The sequence below is a fragment of the Strix uralensis genome, chromosome 3 (genome assembly GCF_047716275.1).
Source record: "Strix uralensis isolate ZFMK-TIS-50842 chromosome 3, bStrUra1, whole genome shotgun sequence".
Taxonomy (NCBI): Eukaryota; Metazoa; Chordata; class Aves; order Strigiformes; family Strigidae; genus Strix; species Strix uralensis.
Genome location: NC_133974.1, coordinates 17,393,101 through 17,418,734, shown reverse-complemented (window position 1 = coordinate 17,418,734; position 25,634 = coordinate 17,393,101). Strand labels below are relative to the sequence as shown.

Genomic DNA, 25,634 nt, shown 5'->3' with positions numbered 1-25,634 from the left:
ACCACCTCTACTGTCATCATCCATCTGGCAGAAAAACGAGAACTCTAGAGCTCAGTTTTTTTATCAATATTCTGAAAAAATTAAGAAGGAAGTTGAGATATTAGCACACTAATGTGAAACTTGTTGTAGAGGTTAAGACAATAACTCTGCCCCACAGGATTTACTACATATGACTGCATTCAGCATACGAAAATCTCATCCTTAATCCAACAAGAAACTATTGTTTTACTAAAATGTCTCAGATTGCATTGTCAATTGTATGTCTGGCTTGCAAAGAATAAGCATGGTTCAGGATTTGAGATGTTAGTCTGTCCAGCGTTTCCTAAGCAGTGGGGCAGGTCCTCTTACGTGAGGTGGGGCAGCATACAAGTAACTGCACATTATCTCCTGAAGTTGGAAACCATAATACCACATGAACACACCTAATTACTCGGGGTGTTGCACCAATAATGGAATTTACCTGGGAGGGGGTATTAGGCAAAGCCATTACGGTCTATTTCTTTTTTGTACCATCATCCTATTTCCATACACCTTTCATTCCTCTCCCCCTCCAAAACAATACACGTAAATGCCAAATTCTGGAAGTAACAATGTGAAGAAAGATGCTGCTGCATTCATTATTACTGAAGTTCAAGAGGTGGTGTTGCAGTTTCAAGACTCATTCTTTGTGCAAAATGTAGACGCAATGAACAAGAGACCGCTAGAATTTGCCCAGCTTGACAGACGTGAAAAAGAGCATTTAATAAATTAAGCTATGATCTAGATACAAGGCCCAGATACTGTTCCTGTAAGAAAAACTGGCAACACTCTCGACAAGTTGCAAAAGGAAGGAAACAAGAGAACAGCGTTAGCTGACAATGTAACACACACTAACCACTCCAGAAGACAGCAAAGAAAGCAAACTTACGTGAGCAGATAAAGCTGACTGCTAACATTGTCAGTACCAAAACATTTTCCTGCAGAATGAGAGCACTTAGGAGTTAAAAACCTTTATGAAACAAATAAAGGGTCAATAAGAAATGCATGGGGGAGGGGAAGAAATTATGAAACAAAAACACCAATTAAGAAGCATATGAGTTTATGTAGAATCCTGCCACACAATACTTTCACAGCAATTCAAAGTGACTGCATGAAGAAAATGGAATTGATACAATTTTTTTTTAAAAAAAGCAATGCATGTCAATTGAAGCACATAATCTGAACAGTTTTATTGTAGGAACACTCACTGCGCACACTCAAAAGAATGAACAAAAACATGGAAGGTGGAAGATGTACCATGAAAAGCCTGCAAGGACTAGTAATACGTCCTTTTTCATAATGTCATATCCTGTCTAGCCAGGACACTAATAGGAGTTAAATATTTTCAAAAACCCACCAACATGGGAAACTAAGAGGTAGAGGTTTAGGAAAAAACTCTTAAGTGATCTAGGGGAGAAAAGGAAAAGAAAAAAAAAAGGCAGAGCAATATATTATTACGAAAAGCTCCAAAAACTGGGTGAAACAGCAATACTAAAAGCAGTCTAAGAATAACAGAAAGCAGATTATGATGTGGCAGCACACAAACTGATGTTCTAGAGCAGGACAAATTTCTCTGCGTTACTAAAAGTGTAGCTGGAATACTGTAATAATAATGATGACCATCGGTGAACCACCACAGGAAGACAGATAGGAGAATTTCAAGGGATTACAAAAAAAAAATGCGTAATTTAGATGAGAAGATTTGCTAGCCATGGAAGAATATCAAGAAATTGGCTATTTTTTCTTAGGTCATTATTAAAGTGAAGCCATTAGCTCAAGTGGATTTAGTTATTAAGAAGTCCACATGTCAGGTTAACTATGAAAAGTTATCCAGATATTTTCATAACATGTGTTCATTTAAGAGCAGACTTTTTAAAAGTATGCACTAAATTTGAGAAAGACACTTCTAGCACAAGATACTTACATTTAAGTTTAGCCCTTAGGTGACTACATGGAATTGTTACAAGTCAACAGTGAGTGGTTTATAAAATGTAATTTTATTTAATGTTACTTTGCTGTTACAGAGGGCATAACATTTTCACAAGGCTTTTTTGGGACTACAATCAATGATTAGCAACACACAATAGTGGTCCAAACTCTCTAAATAACAATCACTGGACAAACTTGACACCTTCTCACATGTGCACAAACCTGCATGGAAAAGTACTAAATTTTATACTTGGACATGTGAACTTCAATTGGTTTTCCCATTCCAGTGTATTAAGAAATGACATGCACTTTAGTCTGCCAAAAAGCACTGCCTGTACTCCGGCAGTAACATGCTGCTTCTAATACATCGTAAAGTGAATACCAGAACTACAAAGGCAGGAGTGTAAGTGAACTTTTATTGGGAAGGGATATCAACTTAAACAGCAGCAACTGAGGATTAAGAGAAGCCCCTGTTTTCGAACACACAAGCTTCTGTATTACATGATACAGGAAGCAACTCAATTTGTCATTTTCCAAACTTGAAATGCTCAACTTGATCTGGCCCAATACTTCCATATTCCTGCTGAAAAGAATACACAGTAGCATGTGAAAATCAATTATGGAAAGGAAACCCTGCAGAATAAGGAGGGAATGTGGAGAATTAAAAGCTATGTGGAACACTCTTTAGTTGCAATTAACTACATTTTCATATCTTACTGTAATACAAAACACAGTCAACTGGCAGGAACTGGTTCAGATTTGTTTTTAAATACCAGGTACACTTTAGTCCGCTACATAAGTGTTTGGAAGTTACTTATGTTTATATGAAATGAAGCTATTAATACTTTTCTACAGCAGTAACCGCACACCAGGAAGGCCAGGACAAACACAAATCAAGGAATGGAGTTTTCCCAAAGCTGCAGTGTGAAAAGACTATAAATTGATTTCCATACACATGGATGGGTTTTCTTTGCTATAGGAAATCCAAGTGGAGCTATAAGGAATGGAGACGTGTAAAAAGGTTTCTTGAGAAGGAAAGGGAGAATGACGCCCCACGTGCAGTTTAGTTCTCTGCACCTTCTGCAGCATCACATTCTTCTCCTGCACTGTCTGATGTCCATAACTAGAAAGAAAAGAAAAACAGTGTCAGCTTTCAGAAGCGCAGCTTTACTTCCAAAAAGGGACAACTATTGACTGTATAGAAATGATAATGAATTAGACTTAAGGATGTCTACAAAGTACCAGTGCACTGGAGCCGTACAACCCTGGCTCCCTGCTCAGAGAGAGGTAATTGGAGATCGCTCCCCATGCATGGGGCATAACCAGCTATGCACCCCAGGTCTAAGGGGCAGAGCAGACAGTGTTCTGAGCAGGTGCAGACTTTGTGCTTCATAGCAAGCTCTGTCATCGATCCTAGATCATTCAACAAGTCTGAATGGCAGCTTCATGAGTAACATCAATTTCAAAAGCAGCAGTCTGAGTCCTGAAAGTGCAGATTACCATCGTGGTTACTGAAGCTAAGCATTTTATAGTGCTAATAAAAGACATTTCTACTGAAGGAGTATTGCAAAATAATAAATGTAGCTATAACTTTAAATGTAGTGAATATCCAGAGAGGATATTCCTGAAAAAATTGCCCTAGTTACATATTTTAATGGAACCTAGGCACTTTTCTTAAACGGCTAATCATTATAATATATACTCAAGCATCAACTGATTTTATTCTAAATACATTGACATTCTGGATCTTTTCTTTTAAATGAAAATCAGGAAAATAAATAAAGCAAACTGCACTGGATGTACAATAGGAAAGATGTTTTGTTTCCGAGTTAGTTGTCAAAAAGTTTGAGTAAGAATCCCTGACAGACCACAGACTATTTTTTGACTCCTTGTCCTATCCTGTACGTTGAGTTAGCTGAATGCACCTTCTTCCCCTCCACTGAAAAGGCCAGCAAACAATGAAGAACATGAGCTATCCAAGCTGTTATTCTAGATTAGACAGCGTGAATTTGCTGACATAGACTTACACTACATTCAAACTAAGTTACGAAAAGGTATTGTAGCGTAAATAGCCCAAATCGGTGCTGTTTTGTGCTAGAGTGAAATAAGGGTTTTGTTTCATCACAAATTCAGACTAACTAAGCAAATACGGGTTACAGACCAGATAGCACACAAAAAGGCAACTTACTGTTAGGTTGTCTCTAAGCAACTGCATGATGAGAGTACTGTCTTTGTATGAGTCTTCATTCAGTGTATCAAGTTCTGCAATAGCCTCATCAAATGCCTAGAATAATTAAACCATCTTTAGTCCTTCTATTTACTGATCAGTAAACAACCAGACACTAAACCTATCAGTAAAGGTAGCTTAAAAAAAAAAAGGCAACATTAGAAGTTAATGACCTGAATTGCTCTATCTGAAACAGAAGCATAAAAAAGGCATAATAAAAGCTTGCTGCATTGCTGAAAATTTAAGTCACCATTGTAAATACAGCCTGCTTGTACCTCTTTAATCCCACTAAGAATATGAGCTTGGAAACCAGATACATTAAATAGGATAATTTCCTGCATAAACTCTAGGAAACAATCATTCATATTATTTTAAGCATAAATTCTCTTCTACTGTCCCTGCAGACATACAGAAGAAAAAAGTAACTTACTGTCTTTGCCAGTGTGCAGGCAAGCTCAGGATTGTTGAGAATCTCATAATAAAATACAGAGAAGTTAAGAGCTAGACCCAAGCGAATTGGATGTGTTGGCTGCATCTCCTTCTTGCTGATATCAAATGCCTCCTGATAAGCTCCCTGTGAGTTTTCTATTGTTTCTGTTAAAAGAATGTGAAACATTAAGTTGTGGGTTGTTTTTTGGTGGTTTTGTTTTTTTTTTTTTTTTAAGATATGACTATTTGAAGTACTTCATTATAGGACACTGAACAGTCCTCTATTTAAGCCCGCTCTTAGCAAAACACTGCACTTACTTTAATCAAGGTAATGATTTTAAACCCATTTTAAGTATAGCTGCCACACTGACAAAACACAGGGAGCAAATTAAGCTACTACAGAGCAAAGGTATTCAAGAGACAGATAAACACAGAGGTCAGTAAATACAAGCATCCAAGATAACTATATTAGCTCAATGTCCTTTGATACTTTAGGTACAAAAAAGATTTGTGCGTTAGTTCTTCTACAGAACTCCTGTTTCATTCCTTGCACAGGATGAACATGCTCATGTGAGTTGGGTGTGCAGGGTAAAGAAGGCTACTGTCTGTATGGCCCTACTTCTTCCTGAGGAAGTTTGGAAGGCATGTACTGAATGTTTCTGAAAAACTGAAAGTCTGCCTCCAAAAACTGGGTGTAGCCAGGTCAAGATAAAAAAAACAAGGTCATGCCCGAAATAACTGGGAGAAATACCACAGAGAAAAGAGGTTACCAGGACAGAGTGAGTAGTACTTTAAGAGTGCTACATATAGTCTATTCCAGATTCTCTTCCAATAGACAACCAAAGGGCCGACAGCCACCCTAAACATGCCTGCAGAATGGAAGGAGACTGCAGGAAAAGAAAGGCAACATTGTCAGAGCTCAGAATACAGCTCTCAGAGCTAATATCATAATGGTTCTAGAAAGTGCTGCAAAAAGAGTTTGGAAAGTAAAATCTGTTAAGTATTCAAGAGTCAAAACACAGACTTGGGTTTTTCAGTATTCACACTGTAATGAGCGCTAATGGACTATTAATTTGTTGACCACAGATGAAAAAAGGCAAAAAACCTAGCAAATGCAAGAAATAAATTAGCTTACAAAGGCATAAAATATATTTGAAGTTGAGAAAATAATCAGATGCTTAGAGGTGGAACCTCAGAAAAGTTTCAAGTAAAACTAGAAGTTTGTGAGAAGTCAAGCACAAAATGTATGCACCGTGATACACATAAGCTGTAACTTCCCAGCAAAACACCAAGATCTGCTAATAAGGTTATCAGTCAGTCCCTCTTCTACAGTAAGCACCATATCAGCATGCACATCACTTTAAATTCAGGGGTTTTAGCCAAGATAAGATGGTATTTCTCTGCTCAGACAAGCCCACAGATCTGTAACTGTTGCTCGAGACAAAATATAAAGTAGATTATCTTTGTGAAAACCAAAGACAAGTTGACTCTGCTATACTTGGACCTGCTGTTGTCATTTGAATCAGGCAGAGTTAAGACTTTCTGAATGCAACTCGTTAATGCAGACTTGTACTCTATTTTGTATATTTTCATCTTTCAATTTAAATGCTCTTACAATACAAGGAGACTAACAAAGCCTTTATCTAAGTGACAATCAGCTCTGTCCTCCCACTTTGCAATTCAATCGGTTTAAACCAGCCAACACTGTCAGATGCCTTCCATGCCCAACCCAAAGGGACAGCCACTTCAGCCCTCTGCCCGCTCCAACAGTACATCTCCTTTCTGTGTCACAGCATCACTCCAGGACTAATTTTAGTTTGTTATGTAGAAATGTATCACTAGCTTATGCCATACCAAGAGTTTTTAACATCACAATAGTATCTGGGCGCCTTGCAAGATAGTTCTAATACTTAATTCAATACATCCTCTGAAGAGAGTTAAAATCCTCCCCAGAAGAGCTTCCTGAGGTACTTACAACCACCTAGGCACATGTTCTAACCTCTAGGAATGTTCTACATTCTCAGGATGCCCAATATCAAGTGACAGTACCAGCTGTGAAGTTTTCCAGGCCTCTTCTGCTGGATCCAAAAGGGCAAACTAAAGCTACAGGGACAGTATTATCCCCGTGAACATCAACCCTGCAGCTCTCACTTCTTTGGATAGTGTACTGACTGAATAATTTCGTTGCTTCTCTATAAAGAGGTGACTACAACGAAGTCTGCTTCACAATGAAATGGTTAAAACTTATAGATCAACAGGACTCCATCATGGAGTAAAAAATGCTGCAGAGATCGGTTTACTCTTCCTCACCAACTTTATTTTAGTAAAGAAATACAAACAAACAACATTAAATATATCTGTTATGCAGACCTTCACCTAAACTGTTTTCCAGAAGCCCTGAGTAAGCATTATGGAACAACTCTCCAGAATTTAGGGTAGCTGTCAGGAACACCAGATACAATTCCCTGGCATACTATCCTTAAGGTCTATTCAGAATTTTACTCTCCATCTGTATGAACACTGGAGATTTCCAACTGAGACGTAGTTGGTTCAACTCCGCTAACTCACGTGAATTCAGAGTAGGATACTGGCACTTGTACTTCATTTACTGTTCCCTTGCCCATGGCCCAACACTGAAGTTCATTAGCTATTAAAAAACCCGAAGACCACAAGGTACTCACGTTTTCTGTCATCACCACAGGCAACTTCAGCAAGGTATCGGAAGTAGTCTCCCTTCATCTTCAGGTAGAATACCTTGCTCTCTGGATTAGTTGCATTAGCTATTAAATATTTGTCCAACAGCTCCTGAAACAACCAACCAAAGAAGACATTGCCATATTACATACACTGTTGCAATTAAATTCAATCCATTTGTATTCTCTCTAGAAAGTTTGGACTCAAACATTTATTACAAGGAAAAAAGGAGCTTTAAGGGCATCTTAGATGCACACTTATTTAAACTAACTGTGTAAAGGCACAAAGCTAGAAACTACATTAAGATGATCAGTCAGGCATCCAATCAGACTGCAGAAAAAGTAACCAGAAAAGGTTTACTGGCGAATAGTTTCAGGACTCAGTTTAGTTTCAGGATATGCACTTCTCATTTCAAAAACGTTGCGCAAATTAGTAAGCTTTTACTGGAAAAATGAAACACTATGCAGAAAGTTTCAAAGCTATCTATAAAAAAGAAAACTTATTCCCACTTCACAGGGCAAAAGTAAGAAAAACAACTCTGCGTTTTTTTTGTATAAGTTGTGTTCATTAGACTTGTGATAAGGAATCTCTGGCCCACCTACCAGAAAGGGCCAAGGATTCGAACCTATCTCGTCGGTAGCCAGCCTCACCAAACCAAAGCAGCTCTTTGCAAGGCTGTAAAGCAACACCACCTCCAGTGTAGCAGGGAGGCATCCTTCATGTCCACCCCACTGCTCCCGGGAACGGGAAGAGCTATACAGTGCTCTCCAGCACAGCTTGAGCTGCCTTGCTCACAGCTCTCCTACCTGATAACTTGAGGGACAGGGAGTTTACAAGCCTCCAGCAAGAGGAGATAAGTCTCTCTCCAAGGCTGCAAGGCCTCCTAGCTCTTCCAAGATAGGAGTGAAGGAGAGATGAGGTACAGGATTTTCCCCCAGTAAAGGGGACACTTCAAGAGAACTGACGAGGGGAGCAGCTTCTGGCTGACCTTCTTGTCTCCGAGCCTCAGCAATTGTACCCAACTCATTACCACAACCGATCCATGTTCTCTGGAGTTGACAAAAGATGAGAATAAGCTCCAACAGACTCAAAGAAACCCTACAATACTCAGAGCAACTTTACACTAAGAATTTAAGAGATAACGATCTGCATTCAGTTACTTGGAAAATAAACAGGTCATAAAAGCAGCAGAAAGTTTCCATAAAGTCTGCAAACTGTGGCTAGTTAAGTAAGATTTTTGTTGCAGGAACATGTATCCGAATTTATGAAGCAGCTACAAAGAAAACTTAAGGAACTGTAAGCTTTCAGGGCAAAAACCCTTAGCATTTTAATTGGCAACTGTAGCACTATCATCAAAAGGAGCTAATTTTAGTCACAAACCTATTCCCTATGCATACCACCATACCATTATTACTTCCTTTAATAATCTACAGTAGCAGAGCAATCCAGCTGAAAGCATTGAGTCATTCCAAGTCCATTTGAGGTGTTGGCAATTATTTCAAACCAACACATATACTAAGGTGCTTCCAATTGCTTTTTTCACCCACACAGTGTGCTTATCATGGATGTAATATTGCACACAGCTTCACAGACAAGCTCCCTTCAGAGATCCCCCTACCAAGGGGGATTATGAAACAGTAAAGAGTTACAAGCTCTCTTAATACCACCCTAGAGAAAACAGTGGGAAGGTAAAATGATAATGAGCCTGACATACCCTTCCACTTACCAAATCAGAAACAAACATTTTTAGAACTTTCTGTGAGGCTAGAAAACCACTGCCAAAGACTAGACACTGGCTAGTATGGCATAGGGATAAGTGGGAAATTTATATAACAGTTTAACACAGTGAAGTATGCAAGCGTACTGGATTGTACACCTCACTGGTGTTAAGGAAAAAGCAGCAAAACCTTATGTATGTTTCAAAACAAGAGTTAAGACATAGTAGGCAGATGGATAAAACAACCCCATATTAATACCGTACTTTGCATAAGTCATTCCCATATTAGAATGAGTTATTCCCACCCTACAGGCTTCTGCAATGAGGAAAAACTTCACATGTTTTCCTGATGCTTTTTTCCTATGAGAGGTGTCAATGCTACACAAACCAGTTTCAAAGTCTCAGAGATGACAATGCAGTAATCTCAAGTTTAACACAGAATTTTGATTTTACAAGAAACTGCCCAGAATGCTGAAAGTTGACACATAATACGCCTATGCTGAGAAAGGTTCCTTAAATCAGTCATGATCAAAGAGTAACTACCAGCCTCTAAAGGCCATCCTAAGGTTGGGACTGCATTAAGCAGCAGAGATGTGCACGTGCTCAGATTAGATGTGAAAAACTATGCCACAGTCTAAGGAACACTGACCAGGCAATCAGGAAAGATACGTTGTATGGGATTTTAATCCAGGTATTTGACAAAACTGTACCTTTGATTTTTCTTTTAAATGCTGAAGTAAAACTTTAAGACGTTACAACTACATCAACAAGGAAACAAACAGGTATTTTCTTTTATGCCTTCCAAAACTTAAAAGATTTATTGTAAACTTGGCACACAAAAAATACCTAGAGCATTAACGCCCACTTTTTTTTTTTTTCAGATGGGGTAGGCCACACACTTCTTCCAGGAGTACAAAAGGATTTTGCCACGGCCTCAGTCCTACCGCAAGCAAGTAGCACGACAGCCTGTGTGTCAGTGCATCCCAAAAGTGCTGCCTCCGCTATGCAGGTTTAAAAACCAGTGGTTCTGTGCAGATTTCTGAGATACTTGAAGAAAAAAGCCAATGCTGGGAGCAAACTGTAGTTTCTCAGACAGCAAAGAGTGGGTTATGTACACTGCCTTATTTCCTAGGCACTCCTCAGTTGGAGGAGCTGAGCTGCCTGGACAGCAGCTACCCCTCCCAGTTCATCTCAACGGCCTCCTAATCCTTACCACAGCACATGGTAAGGGAAAGATTTGTGCCTCTATCAGCTAGGGTGGAACATTCTTGTCCTGGACTTTATGTATCAGGTTTTGGTTTTTTTAATAGCCTTAAATGGAACAAGATCTCATCTATGAATCATGTAGGATAGAACAGAATACAAAAAGACTTGGGAGTGAAGCTGATTATTTATCTATCCAGACGTTATCTTTCAAATCAATAATGTATTTGGTACACTTAGTGAGCCATCCATCTCAGGTCATCATCATTTCTTGGAAGGCCTCTTACCCTCCAGACAGAGTGTTGGCAGGGCAGTGAGAACAGACAGCACAATAAGCTAAATGATTTACTTTACACTGTTGTGAGTCAGTAATAGTCAGGAAAACTCAAGATTTCCTACATCTGTTCTCTATCTTTCCCACTTGGGCTTTTCTACCTTTCCATCATGCAGCAGTCAGGAATCCTCATTTTAAACCATCAGTTAATAGTAAGTAAAATGAACACAGGCAGCCTGAGCTGCAGACCTCAGCCAACATCAACATTTATGATAAGTTTTACCTGAAGAGAGACAGGCACTGCCACAGGTAGGATTCTAGCAGCATATAATGGGGTTCAAGCTGCTTCAGCTATCCCTGGTTTCTAGCAAGGAATTCACAGAGGTGAGGGGTGGAATGTGGTGGGTTTGCATGGCAAGGTTTTGGTAGCTGGGGAGTTACTGGGGTGGCTTCTGTGAGAAGCTGCTAGAAGCTTCCCCCATGACTGACAGAGCCAATGCCAGCCGGTGCCAAGACAGACCCACTGCTGGCCAAGGCCGAGCCCATCAGCAACGGTGGTAGCGCCTCTGGGATAATGTACTTAATAAAGGGAAAAAACTGTGGGGGAGCAATGGCAGCAGAGTGAGGATTGCGAATATGTGAGAGAAACAACTCTGCAGACACCAAGGTCAGTGAAGGAGGAGTGGGAGGAGGTGCTCCAGGTGCCAGAGCAGAGATTTCCCTGCAGCCCATGGTGAGGCAGCTGTGCCCTGCACCCATGGAGGTTCACGGTGGAGCAGATCTCCACCTGCAGCCCAGGGAGGACCCCACGCTGGAGCAGGTGGATGCCCAAAGGAGGCTGTGACCCTGTGGGAAACCCATGCTGGAGGAGGCTCCTGACAGGACCTGTGGAGAGAGGACCCCCACTGGAGCAGGCTCCTGGCAGGACTTGTGACCCTGTGGGGGACCCAGACTGGAGCAGTCTGTTCCTGAAAGACTGCAGCCCATGGGAGGGACCCACGCTGGAGCAGGGGAGGAGTGTGAGGAATCCTCCCCCTGAGTAGGAAGGAGCGTCAGAAACAACGAACGGTTGATGAATTGACCAGAACCCCCATCCCCTGCCCCCCTGCACTGCTGGAAGGGAGGAGGTAGAGAAAAGGGGAATTGAGAGATGTTACCATCATTAAGAACTGAGGCTGTTCTTATCACATGCCCACAACTTCTGAAGCACATCACCTTCTAAACCAAGAGCTGAACAACCAGCAATTACTTGCTCTACAACTTCAAACATGCCTCAGATGCTGCCATGAAAAGCCACATGATGTTGGAGCTGCTGGCCGCTGGCCTGCCCTGTTGGTGGGTGACTCTCAGAACCATGATCAGTACAAAGATGCAGGAATCAACACTCTGTCCTCAGGCCAGACCCTTCATGCCCTGGTGTGGTTGCATTAAAATAGGTTTGTACTGTGACAGTTTGTGGTTGGTATCTGCTACTTCCCCCACACTGTTACATTATTCTCAAGTGGTGTGCTGGTCCTCCTGGTAGTGTGACAGGATTTCCCACCACACTTCTCATTAGTGTTCCTCATCCATCTCATTTTATTTCTACCTTCACAGTGTGCTAACACTCCCGCCATCCTAATAGCACCTTATTCTCATATATGATATTCTCTTCCCCTCCCTGCAGAAGGCAGGCTTATTTATTTATCTATTAAAGAGATGCCAGCAACAAAGGGCTACCTGTCCATGGAACAGATCCGCAGCTACCTGAAGAAGCTGTGGGGAGCAGGCTAGGAGCCTGGCAGCAATCCACTTCTTCCCCCTTTAAAGCTGAAATTTTTTTTTTTTGTTTTACTCTTCATTGGAAGACTTATTCTTTTACATGCCAAGAGAATGTTACATTTCAATTGCCTTTTTGGATCCTTCTCCAGTTCTACTTTTGTTCTTTCCCAACTGAGTAACTGTCCTTTCTTAGTCTCTTTTCCCCTCTGCTTAAGCCAGAACAGGGGCTGAACATGTGGTTGTAGTATCAGACCATTGCAATTAACCTGAGCCAGAAATACTGAGTTTAATTCATCTGCTCTCATCACTTCCCCATTATTTCAGCTTTATGAAAAGCAAGCCCTGAAGGAATACGCCAGCCATATCTTCACTTGAAGCTCCCTGAAGACACAGCTCCTTCATAATTATGGGTTGAGTATGCACCCAGCCAGCCTCTCCTTACATACATCATGCACACATCCCCTGCAATTCATGTACCAGTCCCACTCCACATATGCTTTCTGTTACCTATTTTCAGGACAACCCCTTCTTTTAAAAGCTGATATCAAAACAGAATGTCCCAACTTCCCCCCATCTAAGCCTGTTTTAAAAGGCAAGCCTGACTGAGACATCAAGTTCAACCACAGTGATACTCAATACTTTCTGTACAATTTAACTATGTGATAGGTTCAAGTGGCAGAAAAACACCACCACTATCTGATCCATGCTGTTCTCTCTTCCCACATATTCAGCTATAAAGAATCTTGGCAGCAAAGATGAATTAAAAAAAATAATAATCTTGAATACCAAACTGACCTCTGAGCTGCCTTCAGCGCTATGCCATTTAGAATTCAACTTCAATAGGAAAAGCAAATACATAAGTCTCTGCATATATTCCAATACCATTAGCTAACATTCTTCACACTTACCTCTTCAATACCAGAGGATGAACATGAACCAGGTGAGCTCCAGAGATTATCTACTGATCACAAGTAGTTTAAGGTCAATTTTCAAAGCAAGCTAAAGATATCATGTGCCTAGGTACCTAGGGAAGTTCTCAGTGTGGTAAACTGAAGTAACTCAAAATATTTACAATGACACCATCACTCAGATGTCAACACCTATGACATGTTTGGGTCACATCACCAGCACCAAGTTATTTAATGTTATGCTATTAAAAGACTGATCTACATTGCCATTTGCATTCCCTACCAACAGTTTATTGTTAGTTTTGCTCCATCATAAGGAAAAAACGACCATGTAAAAGCAACCATCATAAGTAGCAAGGCTCTCCAAAAGTCTTCTCCCATAAATATGAACTGGTTAAGTTGCTGCATGATCTTGAGCAAGGAGTGTGCCGATGTTCAAAATTGCTGGCACAGAGTTCTGTAAATAAAGTCTATATAAAGTTTGGTTTTCAAGTCAGACTGTTTCAGCAATATTCTTGAGCCTGAGGCCCATATATCTTACTTCAAGTTGTTTAAAACACCTTATTCCAACACCATCTTCATCTTTTGGGCATACCATTTTAAATGCTATTCTTTAAAAGCAAACACCGTAAGAGTTTGTGCGAAGTAATTTGTGTTTGTTTTACTCTTTTTTGATGCAAGAACAAATTAATAGCAATGCATGTAATATAAAAAAGTTTTATATTCCTCCTCACCCCATGATGAAAAAAGTTTAACAATACGAAAAAATGCAGAAAGACCAGCTTGAACTTCAAATCAACTGCCCAGGAGCTCTCTGCTGTCCAAGTGCTTGTCAGACTTGCCAGCAGAGGAGGTGCTACCATTCCACAGGGCACTGAGTTTCACAGGTCCTGCAGAGACTAGACTGAGTTTTATTGCTGTTTCCTAGGTGTTCCTTCCCTTCCTGAGCCAACAGTGAAGTTTCCTATTTTCTACTTTTAAGTGCTTTTGCATTTTGTTTTTTCTTTAAAGGAGTATTGAAGCTAGGCACCAGAACAGATGTTACATGGGTGACAGCAAGTAACTCTACTTAACATTGTACTTGCCTGTAACAGCATAGTCTTACTGGCCAAACCTCACAGAGCCAAATGGTCACGTGTAAGTGAAGAAACTGTTTCGAAATAAATCTATTTTGAGACAGGGTTCCTTAAAATTAATGCACATGCACAGAGTGCATGTCAACACCACTTTTTCTTCAGCAAGTTAACTCACCACCCTGAACATGGATTCAACATCACAGTCCCATCTAGAAGATGAGCAGTGTGTATCCTAGTGTGCATAGGCACACTATGTGAAGTGTGTGACACCACATAAATTCAGCCAGAGCTGCAGCATGCAAAATACTTGGAAAAATTCTTCAGTCTCAAATATTTCTGAAGGTCCATCCAGCTCCAATATGAGAAAAACCACCTACAAGCAGCATAGAGGGAAATGATTTCTACCCTAACTGCAGTGAAAAAGTAAAGCTAAGAAGTTGGTGTGGCAGCTCATACCAATATATTCGCTTAATATAACTGTTAAATGCAAATTTAAACACATTAAACATTCCAAAGTGTTTGACAGCACAGATGACTGGTGTAGGCTCAGACCTTTCAGTAAGGCTTCTACTCACAAAGGCTGCCTGTTTTAATCGTCTAGTAAATTGGTATTAAGACTTCTTGACTACTTCAAGTATAATCAGTCATTCCAAAGTCCACAGTATGACTCACCCCAACCTAGGTGTGTTTTAACATTCAGCAGTTGTTTTCTTGACAGGAAAGGGAGAGTCCCCTGCTGTAACAGTAAGATCACTTTACTTTCAAAAGTGTAATTCAGCAGAAGTGGATTCAAGCTCTGTGCATCAACTCCTTTTGGGAGAACATTAAATAGTTTTCATACAGACCTTTTAAGACCATCAGTATTTCAGTTTATATATTGAGGAAAATACGTGTACGCCTTTCCAATAACAGCATGGCCTTAAGATGACCTGACAAAGCACTGTCAAAAGCAGAGACAAACGTACCTTGCATGGAAATGGAGAGGGTGACCTAATTCGTCTTTTCCATTTGGTTCTGAGTCTTTGTCTACATAGTTTTAAAAACTGGCAGTCAATATTTAGGATTGGCCCTGAACGAAGTATCTGCAATCCCACTTAACAGATGCATTGGAAGCCTGTGCTGCAGCATGTCTGCCCACACTATTCCCACCTGGGGTTGAGATTAATTTAATCTAGAATTCATATTCACTGCTTACATTTCTCCTAAAACAAGAAGTTAGAAAGTGCTGTGGTCCCCAAAGAACTATATAAGCCAGGAACTAGAAGTGTGTGGAAATGCAAGTTCTCCTTTCTATAGATTTTCATCAGACAGAACAAACAATCCCCTGAAAGTCAAAGAATTATTCAAATTTTTATGGAAGAGTCTAAAGTTTTCCAGTTTCTCCCTGCCAAATGTAGAAATGAGTCCTAAAAAAAAAAGTCATTCCCTTTTTCAATAATTACAAATTTTTGCTGAAGTAATGGCCATACAACACAGCCAAAAGCTTTCAGGAAAATTTTCTTAGTATCAGACAGATTTATCTCAAATTGATTCTAACATTCTTCCTTGATTGTATTTTCATATTTCTAATTCCTCAAAGTACTTCAAGTGTTATTCTCCTCTTAGTAAACATGCATTACTGACATCAAATTCTTCCCTTCAGAATCCTGACTATCTAAAAGTTTCTTCCAGCATCCTCCATCTGTGATCTTCCACAATATGATAGAATAAAAAAAAAGTCTAAATTTGCATTTAAAAACATTTCTATGCTCTGCAGCTACAGAAGCCCTGAAGGTATGATTAAATGATTGACTGAGATATATCTAGAGTAACAACACGCAAAATGAACAACAGCACGCAGGAGTTTTGTGAGTTTAAGGCACACTGCCCTTGTGCAAATATTTGATTTTTAAAGCCAGCCTTTCATGATAATAAACAAACTCTGGAGGGCCTAAAAGTTTTACTTGCTTCAGTTCTGCTCTCTCTTTAGGAGCCCTAGATCAGAGGCTTGTGATCACTGAAATTCAGAAAGATAATGAAACAGATGCACTTTCTTCCTATCGCTGGAAGCGCCTTTTGTCTTGTCCAACTTCACCCTGAAGGAAACCCAGTGGTGTATTATTTCTTTCAGTGTATTAGAAGTGTGCCAGTAATTTGTTATTCCCCAAATGAGACAACCAACAACAACTAAGTCTAACCTTTAAGTCACAAAAACTAGAAGCCAGTATTTCAGATAACCTTGTTGTAACAATTTCTCATAGCAAGTGAACCTTGGCTTTCTTGCTAAGGGCCGGCTACCTACTTCCATTTAAAACAAATTCCGCTTACAATAATTTTGCAAAATGTATTCAACTTCAGAACAGAACTTCCTGAAGAAGTTTAATCCAGGAAATATGAGGCTGACAGTCTGATAAGAGTGTATGTAGTACATTTAGAAAATTTATTATCAGAGCAAATGGAAAGTTTTCTGTTTCCAGAGCTTAACATGACTCCTATATCCAACTACTTCAGTGGATGGATTGTATAAATTAAAGGACAGAATAAAGGTTCCTAGAGAAAGGAATAAAACCTTTATCAATGTTAGAAACTGGTAAATCAAACCCTTGATTCCTTTAACAGATTAATAGAAAGGCACAAGCAGAATCATAGATAATTTAGGACTTTCTAGTCCATAGGTCTTTACATCTGATATTTTGGCGGGTGCCCAGAACTGCAGGATATGAAACTTGGCACTTAAATTATTTTTATGGTCTCCTACGTCTAAGTACCCAGTTCAGATGAACTGTTATTCAGATGTACATAGTGAACTGGCAAATTACAAGCTTGCAAGTCAGCTGTATACTCAGCTGGAGCATTCTGATGTTGGGTCCAGCATCCTGGGAAGCAGAAAGGATGAGGAAGGAACCTGTAAACATCAGGTCAATGAACTCTGTAGAGCTATACGGAATAAATGCCACAAACGCAGTGTTCAAGAACAGTCTTACTTACCTTACCTAGCTCATCTGTGATAAAATTAACTTCAAGTTTATGATCAAGTACGAAAGCACTTAAACACAAACAGCAAGTAACATCTGCAGGCACTAGGCCCATCATTCTCAAAGACCAAGAGCATAAAACTAAAAAAAGGGTAAGATCTACACAAATAAGAAAACACTGATTCATCAAGCACATACCTTCACCTACCAAACTTACAAAGAAAGTATATCCATGCACTTTTACCAGCCCTCCTCCCTGCCATTTTCCTCAATACCTTCCTCTGAAAATCATGTATCCCACATCAGTGAAAACAGAATACCCAGCTTCTGTGCCCACACAGAAATTGATACAACCTACTCTTTAATAACGTGCTAAATAAACAACCCCAATTTGTGCTATCATAAAGAAAGCAATTGCTAATAACCTTCAAGCTCGAGTGTGTTCTTTCCTCATCAAGTTCTGAATCTCTGATACATAGCCTTCTACAGTTTACTTCAAAAGGCATCTATCATATTAGTATCTAAGGTAGTAGAAATGCCTGTGAAACAGCTGTCTAGCAGGTAAGCACGACAGTGATTTACAAAACCTGTTAAAAGCTTCACTGCATTAGCATCCTATTTTTTTTTAAGGCCACCAAAGCAGTACATTTCCTCCAGGAAATTTAGTAATTCTAGATCTACAAGCGGACTGAGGTATAGACAAAGTTCAAATATCCTTGACTACAACCAGGCTGGTTAATCTATAGCTTAACCTCAGTAAAAAATGGATTTGACACTGGAGACAGATGAAGCTTTGGCTGCCCCATTCTCAACAGCCAGTCACCTGCATTGGTATTACAATCTCCTATTTTCAATTATTCCATATCCTGCTTCTCACAGGATGTTAACATTCAGGACAGGCCCTTCAGAGCTGTTAAGAGCTAGGACTTTGCAGACATGCAGTTCTCCAGTGGTCATTTCTTAAACTTTTAAGAACAGACAAGCCATTGATCTTCAGGTTTTTCTACTTTCAACAGATATAAGTTAACCCTACTTTCAGCTTTACCTCAAGATGGAGATATCCACGTAAATCAAATCAGTGATCGAAACTCATCCCAGTAGCTTCTGAAAAAGGAAATGACACTGCACACACAAATAACATAATGGCCCAAGTTTTCAGAACTTCAGACAGAATACCTTGCTGGTGTTTATCTTGTGTCCTTCACTAGCTTGCTTGTATGTTTTTGGAAATTCAGTATCTAGTTGCAGGGGGAGGGGGCAGCAAGCAAGAACTGCGTGGGATGGAGGCCTCAGCTACAATCAGAATTCCTTGAACTATTTTTAGGTAGACTTTAACAATTTTCAGCCACTTCAAGAACCTTGGTACATTCTAGGCTTTGTTTCTGCAAGTGTCAGTCCCTTCTTAGAAATGGATTCAGTTTTCCTTGCTCAAAAGTGTAGTACTCCGAGAGATTCTAACGAAAGGCAAAAACTGATGTAAGATAAGGTACGACTATGAGTAAGTCAAGTTCAGATCATGAATTTAAATTTACATTTCAAGCATATTAAACTAGAAAAGATTCACACATTAAGTTCTACAATTCTTATCACAAATGTGTGGACATCTGCTAGAAGTTGTGCTAAGAACACAAATGAGAATCAATTCTCTCCCCACGTATTACCTTTCATCAAAAAGATGACTTATTCCAAATTAAAGCATTCATCTAACATTCACTCCACAATTCTGGATTTGCCAAGAAGTAACGTTCCCAACCTAAGGTCTGGCTTTGAGTTATGAAGTAGCTAGTCCTTGTAGTCAGTTACTTAAAAAGGATGAGTGAATAGCATTTTCTTTAATTTATAAAAGGTTAAAAAAGTAGTATTTGAAACACTGTCCCAACCACTATCAGGACAACTAATGCAAGTCCAAAAGCAGTATTAACCGAAGTGATTAGTATACCTGACTGTCAGAATAAAACCATACGCTGCATAGTTCCCAGTGTCAAAAGACTGTAATATCCTTTTACTCAGATGCTAGTTTCACCTCTACAACACTATGTATTTCTGTATAAACTGTGACCATTCGCTGAAAATAGGAAAGCAGAGAAAAAGGATTCACAAGATGTGAACCTCTAGTAAATTGTTCATACAGCAACATCAAGCTGATACTTACCGAATCTGCCAAATTTCTGTACATATAATAAAAATCAAGATTTCATTTTTCTGTAGGTCAAAAGTAACAGTAGGGAAAAAACAGGGCTATGGTCAAAGCTTATTCATCATCTGACATCAGGTATTTTAGTTGATAAGGAATCTATGTGCTGCTACAAGAAAATACCAACTTCATTTTCAATGAAACTATGAACGTGTCCTGTTGAAAAAAGCTGCTTTGAACATTACCTTCACGCATGGGGATTTTTGTTTTGTTTGTAAGTGATTAATTTTAGAACCAGATCTACAAAACGGATAAAAATCAGAAGAGGACACAGATTTTTACCCGTTTGTATTAGCATTTATTGTTTCTTAATACGCAAAGCAGAAGTAGTAACAACATTGCAAACCCTGGGGAGGGAGGAAGGAAGGAAAGGGGAGCTGGCAAGAGCACCACGCTCATACATGCTTTCAACAATGAACACTGCAATCTCACAGAAGATCAAACATTTACAAGCATCATCTCAACCTTAAGACAGTAAAAATTGAAATAAGGTACACCTTACAGCACAAGACTATTTCATTGCAGGCACTGCCACAGGGTACAGAAAAGAACCAACAGCACAAGTAATGTTACTGTTGGTCCATTTTTAAAAGGTCACGGTGGCCTTGCTCATTTCAAGAAAAACTGGCTGACTTGGGCATGACAGTGCTATGTAAAACTGTTTACAGAGGACATCATAAAAATAGATGTTTGGAAACAACTGAAAAGACTTATATATGTAACTTCCCTATGGAAAAACTTAAAAGCATATTAAAATAAAATTTTAAGTTTCAGCTAGAGACATGAGGAGTAAGTAACCATCAGGATACAGTTGTTTCCAAGCCTTAAGGATTTTAGCCATTGCATCTTCATTGAGTTTTAAACTGTGGGCAAGTAGTTATCAAATCTCATCTCTATTACTCTATGAAGAGCTCCAACATCAGGACGTAGAAACTGAACATATGCAAAACACTAACAAATACACATGGAAAAATGCTCAAGTTGCAGGTAGAGAGTGAACTGCTTCTAAGCAACGGCTGGTGTCCTTCCTTCCTTTACACTAGTTCCCTCTAAAGAACGAAGGCGCTCGAATGAAACACAAGCGATCACTATGCAAAGGGACTGAGGCTGAAAACCCAGCAGTGTGATCTGCTCCCCCAGAGAATTTCCAATTCTAAAGTTAATTTTTTTGAAAATCTGATGTCACTAAACAACAGGGTGTATATACAATAAAGCATTAGTCTCATATTGTACATTCTATCTTCAAAGTTCCACTTATTTCACTAATTACGTGAAAGTTGCTGCTGCACCCATCCCTTCTATGTTATCTATATCCCTGTCTTGAAATCACTCAGAGAATATAAACATGAACTTTGTGCTCAGAGAGTATATGAACAACATAGTTCAACTTTACCTTGAAAAAAAAGTTACTTTATTCAGGGACAAGAGAGTTTCAAGAAGAGTTTCGACTATGATTCATAAGCGATGATTCAACATTAGTTCTCTATATTACCAAAGAATTAGTCAATCAATACAGGCACTTCAGTAAAACCTCCTAGTGTACCTTTCAAATAAAACATTTGTGAAAGTTGTTTGACAAATGTCATACCATTTCTTCATTGAAGAGCCACTCTCACCTGAAAGACCAGTCAAAAAATTAACAGTTAAGAAGGGTTTGGATCACATCTACTCCTACTTGCAAGACAGGCAGTTAAATGTCCTCAATGCTTGGCATGAGATGGAGTATCTTACTGTGACCACGGATGGTGGTTGTACATTAGTTAAATAATTAGTAAAAGTTTTATTTTTATTTATGTATCTATCTACATGTATGTATCTCAACATAATTTTGGATGTTTGTATTCTAGTGGTGATTAAAGTCCTTATCAAACCATGCCCTAAAACAATGCCTTACCTAATGGGCTTGAAGCATTCTTCACAGGAAAAAAAGGCATTGGCAGATTCAGAGTTGCTGTCTTTTTAATCAAAACTTAGCAGTATTTTGTAATGCTAGCACAAGTATTTCTAAATGAAGGTTTCTACAACAGCAGATATACTTCATTTTGAAAAGCTGTGCCAAACCAGTAATATAAAAAAAAGCCTTTTGAAAAAAAACTGTTAGTAGTATGACTAACAGCAGTCACACTCCGCCCAACACATCCACCCTTGCTAAATCCAAATACTCCAGATGACAAGCAACCTTTCCATACTACTTGCCAGCAGTTGTTTCAGTTTAGCTGCCTTCCTAGCATTAAAAAAGCATCTTTGAGATTCAACTTAAGAGATTTCAAAAAGCTGCAAGCAGTTACTATAGTATTAGTAAAGAAGAAATGATCACTCAAAGGAGAAGTCAAAACCACTGTGGCTCAGCTTTAGAAAAGCCATCCTTTGTAGTGCCTGCACATTGCAAGTTGCAACCTCTTGAGTGCTGACTCATGGATCACAGTAGTAGATGGAGGAGGAAAGGGAGAGAAGCAGAACGGAACGTAACTGCACATGGCCCTCAAAGGAAGAGTAAAAATCAGAAGGCTTGCAGTGGAGAACTGAGATCTCCTCCTATCAAAGGAAGGCACATCTTTGCCAGCAGGGCAGAACAGGAAAGGCATGCACAGCTGTAGGTTTCGGTCTTCACTACTTCCTGCTGCCTTCCAGGTGAGAAGGGAAGGAGACTTGCCAACCAGGCTATGGCTGAGAACAGGGAAAGACTAGAATGCAGGGAAAAATTCAGCGAGCACAGGAAGAGCTTGCTTTCCCTACATCAGAGGTTTGTGTTAGCACAGCTACCAGACTACCTGCTGTCCACCATTTGATGCAGCTGGAATAATTTCAGTATAGACACTGTGTGAAATGGCTCGCTACCTTTATCGTTCAGAGACGTTCAATCTCCCTATAGAAGCTTGTCAAGATGGCACAACAACCACTGTGGGATTTTATGCATAACCTTCTCTTAGGAACTAGATTTGGTAGAAGAACAGAGGGAGATTAAGTAGTCTGAAGAGTAAGCTTTATGGTGAGGTTCCAAGAAATTAGTTCTGAAGTGGGGCACTGAGTGGAAGAGATTGAGAAGTGACAACAGCACGAATACTGGCACCCTGTCACACGGATTCTAGTGAAACTCTTGTCACAGGAAACAAGAATCAGCGCCCTACAACAAGCCACATCATTTTCACAAAGGCAAAAGTTTTACAACTTCACTATGCCTGTAACTGTAGAAACAGCTTCTTTGGAAGACATGGACTCTTAAAATGTGTTAAGGAATTAACCGATTCATTAAGCTAATAAATTTCCAAATGATTTGGAAAAAAAACAAACCTAGATGGCAGCATGCAAGGAAGCATACAGGTATTTTCAGCACAATCCAAAGAAGCACTCCCTTGTATGCAAGCCAGAACACTTAATCAAGAAGCAAATTCCGTTACTTTCAAAACAGTCAGCTTTAAATTCAGGTCTCCTAAACCAATCTAGGATACATTTACCTCAAAATTGTTTATTTCCTTATAGACTTGCTTCTTCCTGTTCTCATGTTAGCAATACTAGACACCAAAAAAAAAAAAAACCAACTAAGAGGAGCAAACAAACCACTGAAGATTACCTGCCACACAATTACTACTGCATCACACACATGCAGCTTCCTGCAGTCACAACTCCCTGGTCAGGTAGAATCAGGTCCAGCAGCTCCACACTGCTGACACACGTCTCTTCAGCTCCCACTACAGTGCAGTACAGTTTCGCTATCGACAGCATCTGGAATTCTGTTGCTTGTACAGAAATGTATTCCCAGGCTTTGATGCATGCTTGGGGTGTCACGACAGTCCTCACACCTTAGTTTTATATTATTACATAATTACTGCAAATTCATTTTAAAGATTCCCCTAAGAGGTCAGCCTGAATCTGACAAAGCCAATTTCTACTACATGTCTTTATTTTCCACCTTCAAAACAGATGTCTTGCTTTATAAAGCTGTATTTTATATCTTAAAAATCCTCAAAATGTCTCTTAAAGACCCTTTGAGAGTATTTTTCTTCACAAGAAGTAAATGAAATGCACATCCAGTTACTTTAAGTGCTTTTAACAGGTTATTAGCACTGATCTGAAGAAATAAAGGGGTCTCCTCATGTTCTTTTCAGCTTATTTTATGGGTAAGCTTACTAACCACAACACAAACAGGCATGAGGCTAAATTCTCTGCATTACTGCAATTACCTAGCACAACACTGCATATGGATCACTCCATCCAAAAACCTAGTCCAAATACACTCAGAATTGAGTGCGCATCTCCAATACCTCTACACATATGGGGCCCAGAGCATAGCTCAAATGATCTTCCTCCTCACAGTAACCCACATAATGGTTGCAGAAGTTACCGCACTGACTTCCCCCACCCCAGCATAATACTTTGCCTGATATTCCGCAGTCAAGTTCCCAGTCTTATTCCCCAACACAGCAGTACACATGAATACTGTATTTCTTTTTTTTTTTTTTTTAAGAGAATGAAGAAAACAGAAAGTCCCCACTCACCAGGACAGTGGTGCAGATGGACCTGAGCTCAGACTCCACCTTCTCCCGATAGTCCTTGATAAGCTGCATCTTCTTGTCACTGGTGTCTGTCTTCTGCTCAATGCTAGAGATGACCCTCCAGGCAGAGCGTCGCCCCCCCACTACGTTCTTGTAGGCCACTGAGAGCAGGTTGCGCTCCTCGTTGGACAGCTCGGCACCTTGCTCAGTTACTGCCTTCATGCAGGTGGCCATATCGTCGTAGCGCTCAGCTTGCTCAGCTAGCTTGGCTTTCTGGATCAACTCGGTCTTATCCATGGTGGCTGGCAGTGGGGCAAGGGCAGTATAGTAGCAAAAGCAGGAGAAGCTGGGGATGTCACACTATCAACACGAGAATGCACCTCAAAACCTGCCAGAAAGAAGACAGTAACCATGACGCTAGAATAAAACACTACAGAACACGATCTTACACCACCCCTTGCAACCCACCAAAAACCAAGGATCACAGCAAGCCTCGCCTCCCCTTCCCCATCTCCAGGTGCTTCTCGTGGAGAGGCGGCCTGCAGCATCCAGCCCTTCCCCACAGGGCTAAGGGGACAGGCACTCGTCCCAAGGGTCCACCCCTTGGGAAACCACGACCTAGAAACCCAACTGGGGAAGGCACACTCGGGTGCTAGCCAAAGGACAGCTATTTTTCCACCAGACATACTTTCTGTCCTCACCCTGCTTTTCTTCCTTGCCTTATGTGAGCATATTAATACGCAGTCTAACAGGGACCTGGAGAATACCCAGTTACTACCAAGCATGGCAGGCCTTGCCCAAAGCCCTCCCGCCGTATGCCACAAGCTCTGCGGGTGAGAGCCGAAGAAAGGCGGACGCCAAAGCCGGGACAAGCGGGGAAAAATAAAGAATAAAACGAGCGAGCCGAGCTCGTCTCTGGGGAGGCACGGAAGGGGTTAAAACCCAACGGGCTGGCAGAGCTGGCCCGGGACCCGCCTCCCGCGGGCACCCGCACTCGGCGGGGCGAGCGAGGCCCGGGTTGCTCGGAGCGGCCGGGGCGGGGCGGCCCAGGGGCCAGGCCGGCAGCCCAAGCCGCTTCGCCTCCTGGCGGCGGGGCGCGGCGGGGCCCGGGCCTCCCCACCTCCTCCCGGCGGCCGCGGCGGGAGTGGCCGCAGCTCTGGCCCCGGGACGGCGGCCCGCGGCGCGGCGGGGGGCGCGGCGGCCCCGCACTGCCGGTGGGGGAGCGCCATGGCACGGCGGTGGGTGGGGTCTCGGCCCCGGCGAGGGCGGGGGCGGCCGCGTCCCCAGGGACGGCGGGGGGCGCGGGGACGGCGGGGACAGAGAGCGGCCGGCGCTGCCCCCGCGGCGGCAGGGCGGAAAGAGGAAGCCGGCGGCCCCGCCGGGTGCGAAATGGCGGCGCTGGCTGGCGGCGCCTCCCGCTCCCCGGGGCCGTCGAGCGCTCCACGCCGCGATCACAAAATGGAGGACGCAGCGGCAGCGGCAGACAGGAGGCGGCGGCGGAGAGGGGCCCGCGCCCGCCGCCGGGACACGGCACCACGCTCACCTGAGTCCGCTGCGCTAGGCCGGGCCGCGGGCGCCACCCGATCGGCTGCCTCGCTCGGGGCTGTGGCGGAGAGAAAGAGCCGCTCCCGTCTCCGGCGAGAGCCAGCGCTAAAGGGCGTTGGCACAGGCAAGCCTACCCGCTGCTCAGCCCGCGCCCACGCGGCCAATCGCAGCCCGGCCTGCGAGCCTGGCTCCGCCCCCCCGCGCCCCGGCAG

At 41.4% G+C, this 25,634-nt stretch overlaps 1 protein-coding gene across 1 annotated transcript; it reads right to left on the bottom strand.

Moving 5' to 3' along the window:
- Window positions 1-1,061: 1,061 nt before the first annotated feature.
- YWHAQ (tyrosine 3-monooxygenase/tryptophan 5-monooxygenase activation protein theta) lies at window positions 1,062-25,634 on the bottom strand. Its single transcript, XM_074861580.1, has 6 exons — window positions 25,421-25,634; window positions 23,881-24,265; window positions 7,285-7,408; window positions 4,605-4,768; window positions 4,136-4,231; window positions 1,062-3,070 (listed from the first exon to the last, which is right to left on the bottom strand). The coding sequence occupies exons 2-6, from the start codon at window positions 24,172-24,174 to the stop codon at window positions 3,011-3,013; spliced, it is 738 nt and encodes a 245-aa protein (XP_074717681.1). The 5' UTR covers window positions 24,175-24,265; window positions 25,421-25,634; the 3' UTR covers window positions 1,062-3,010.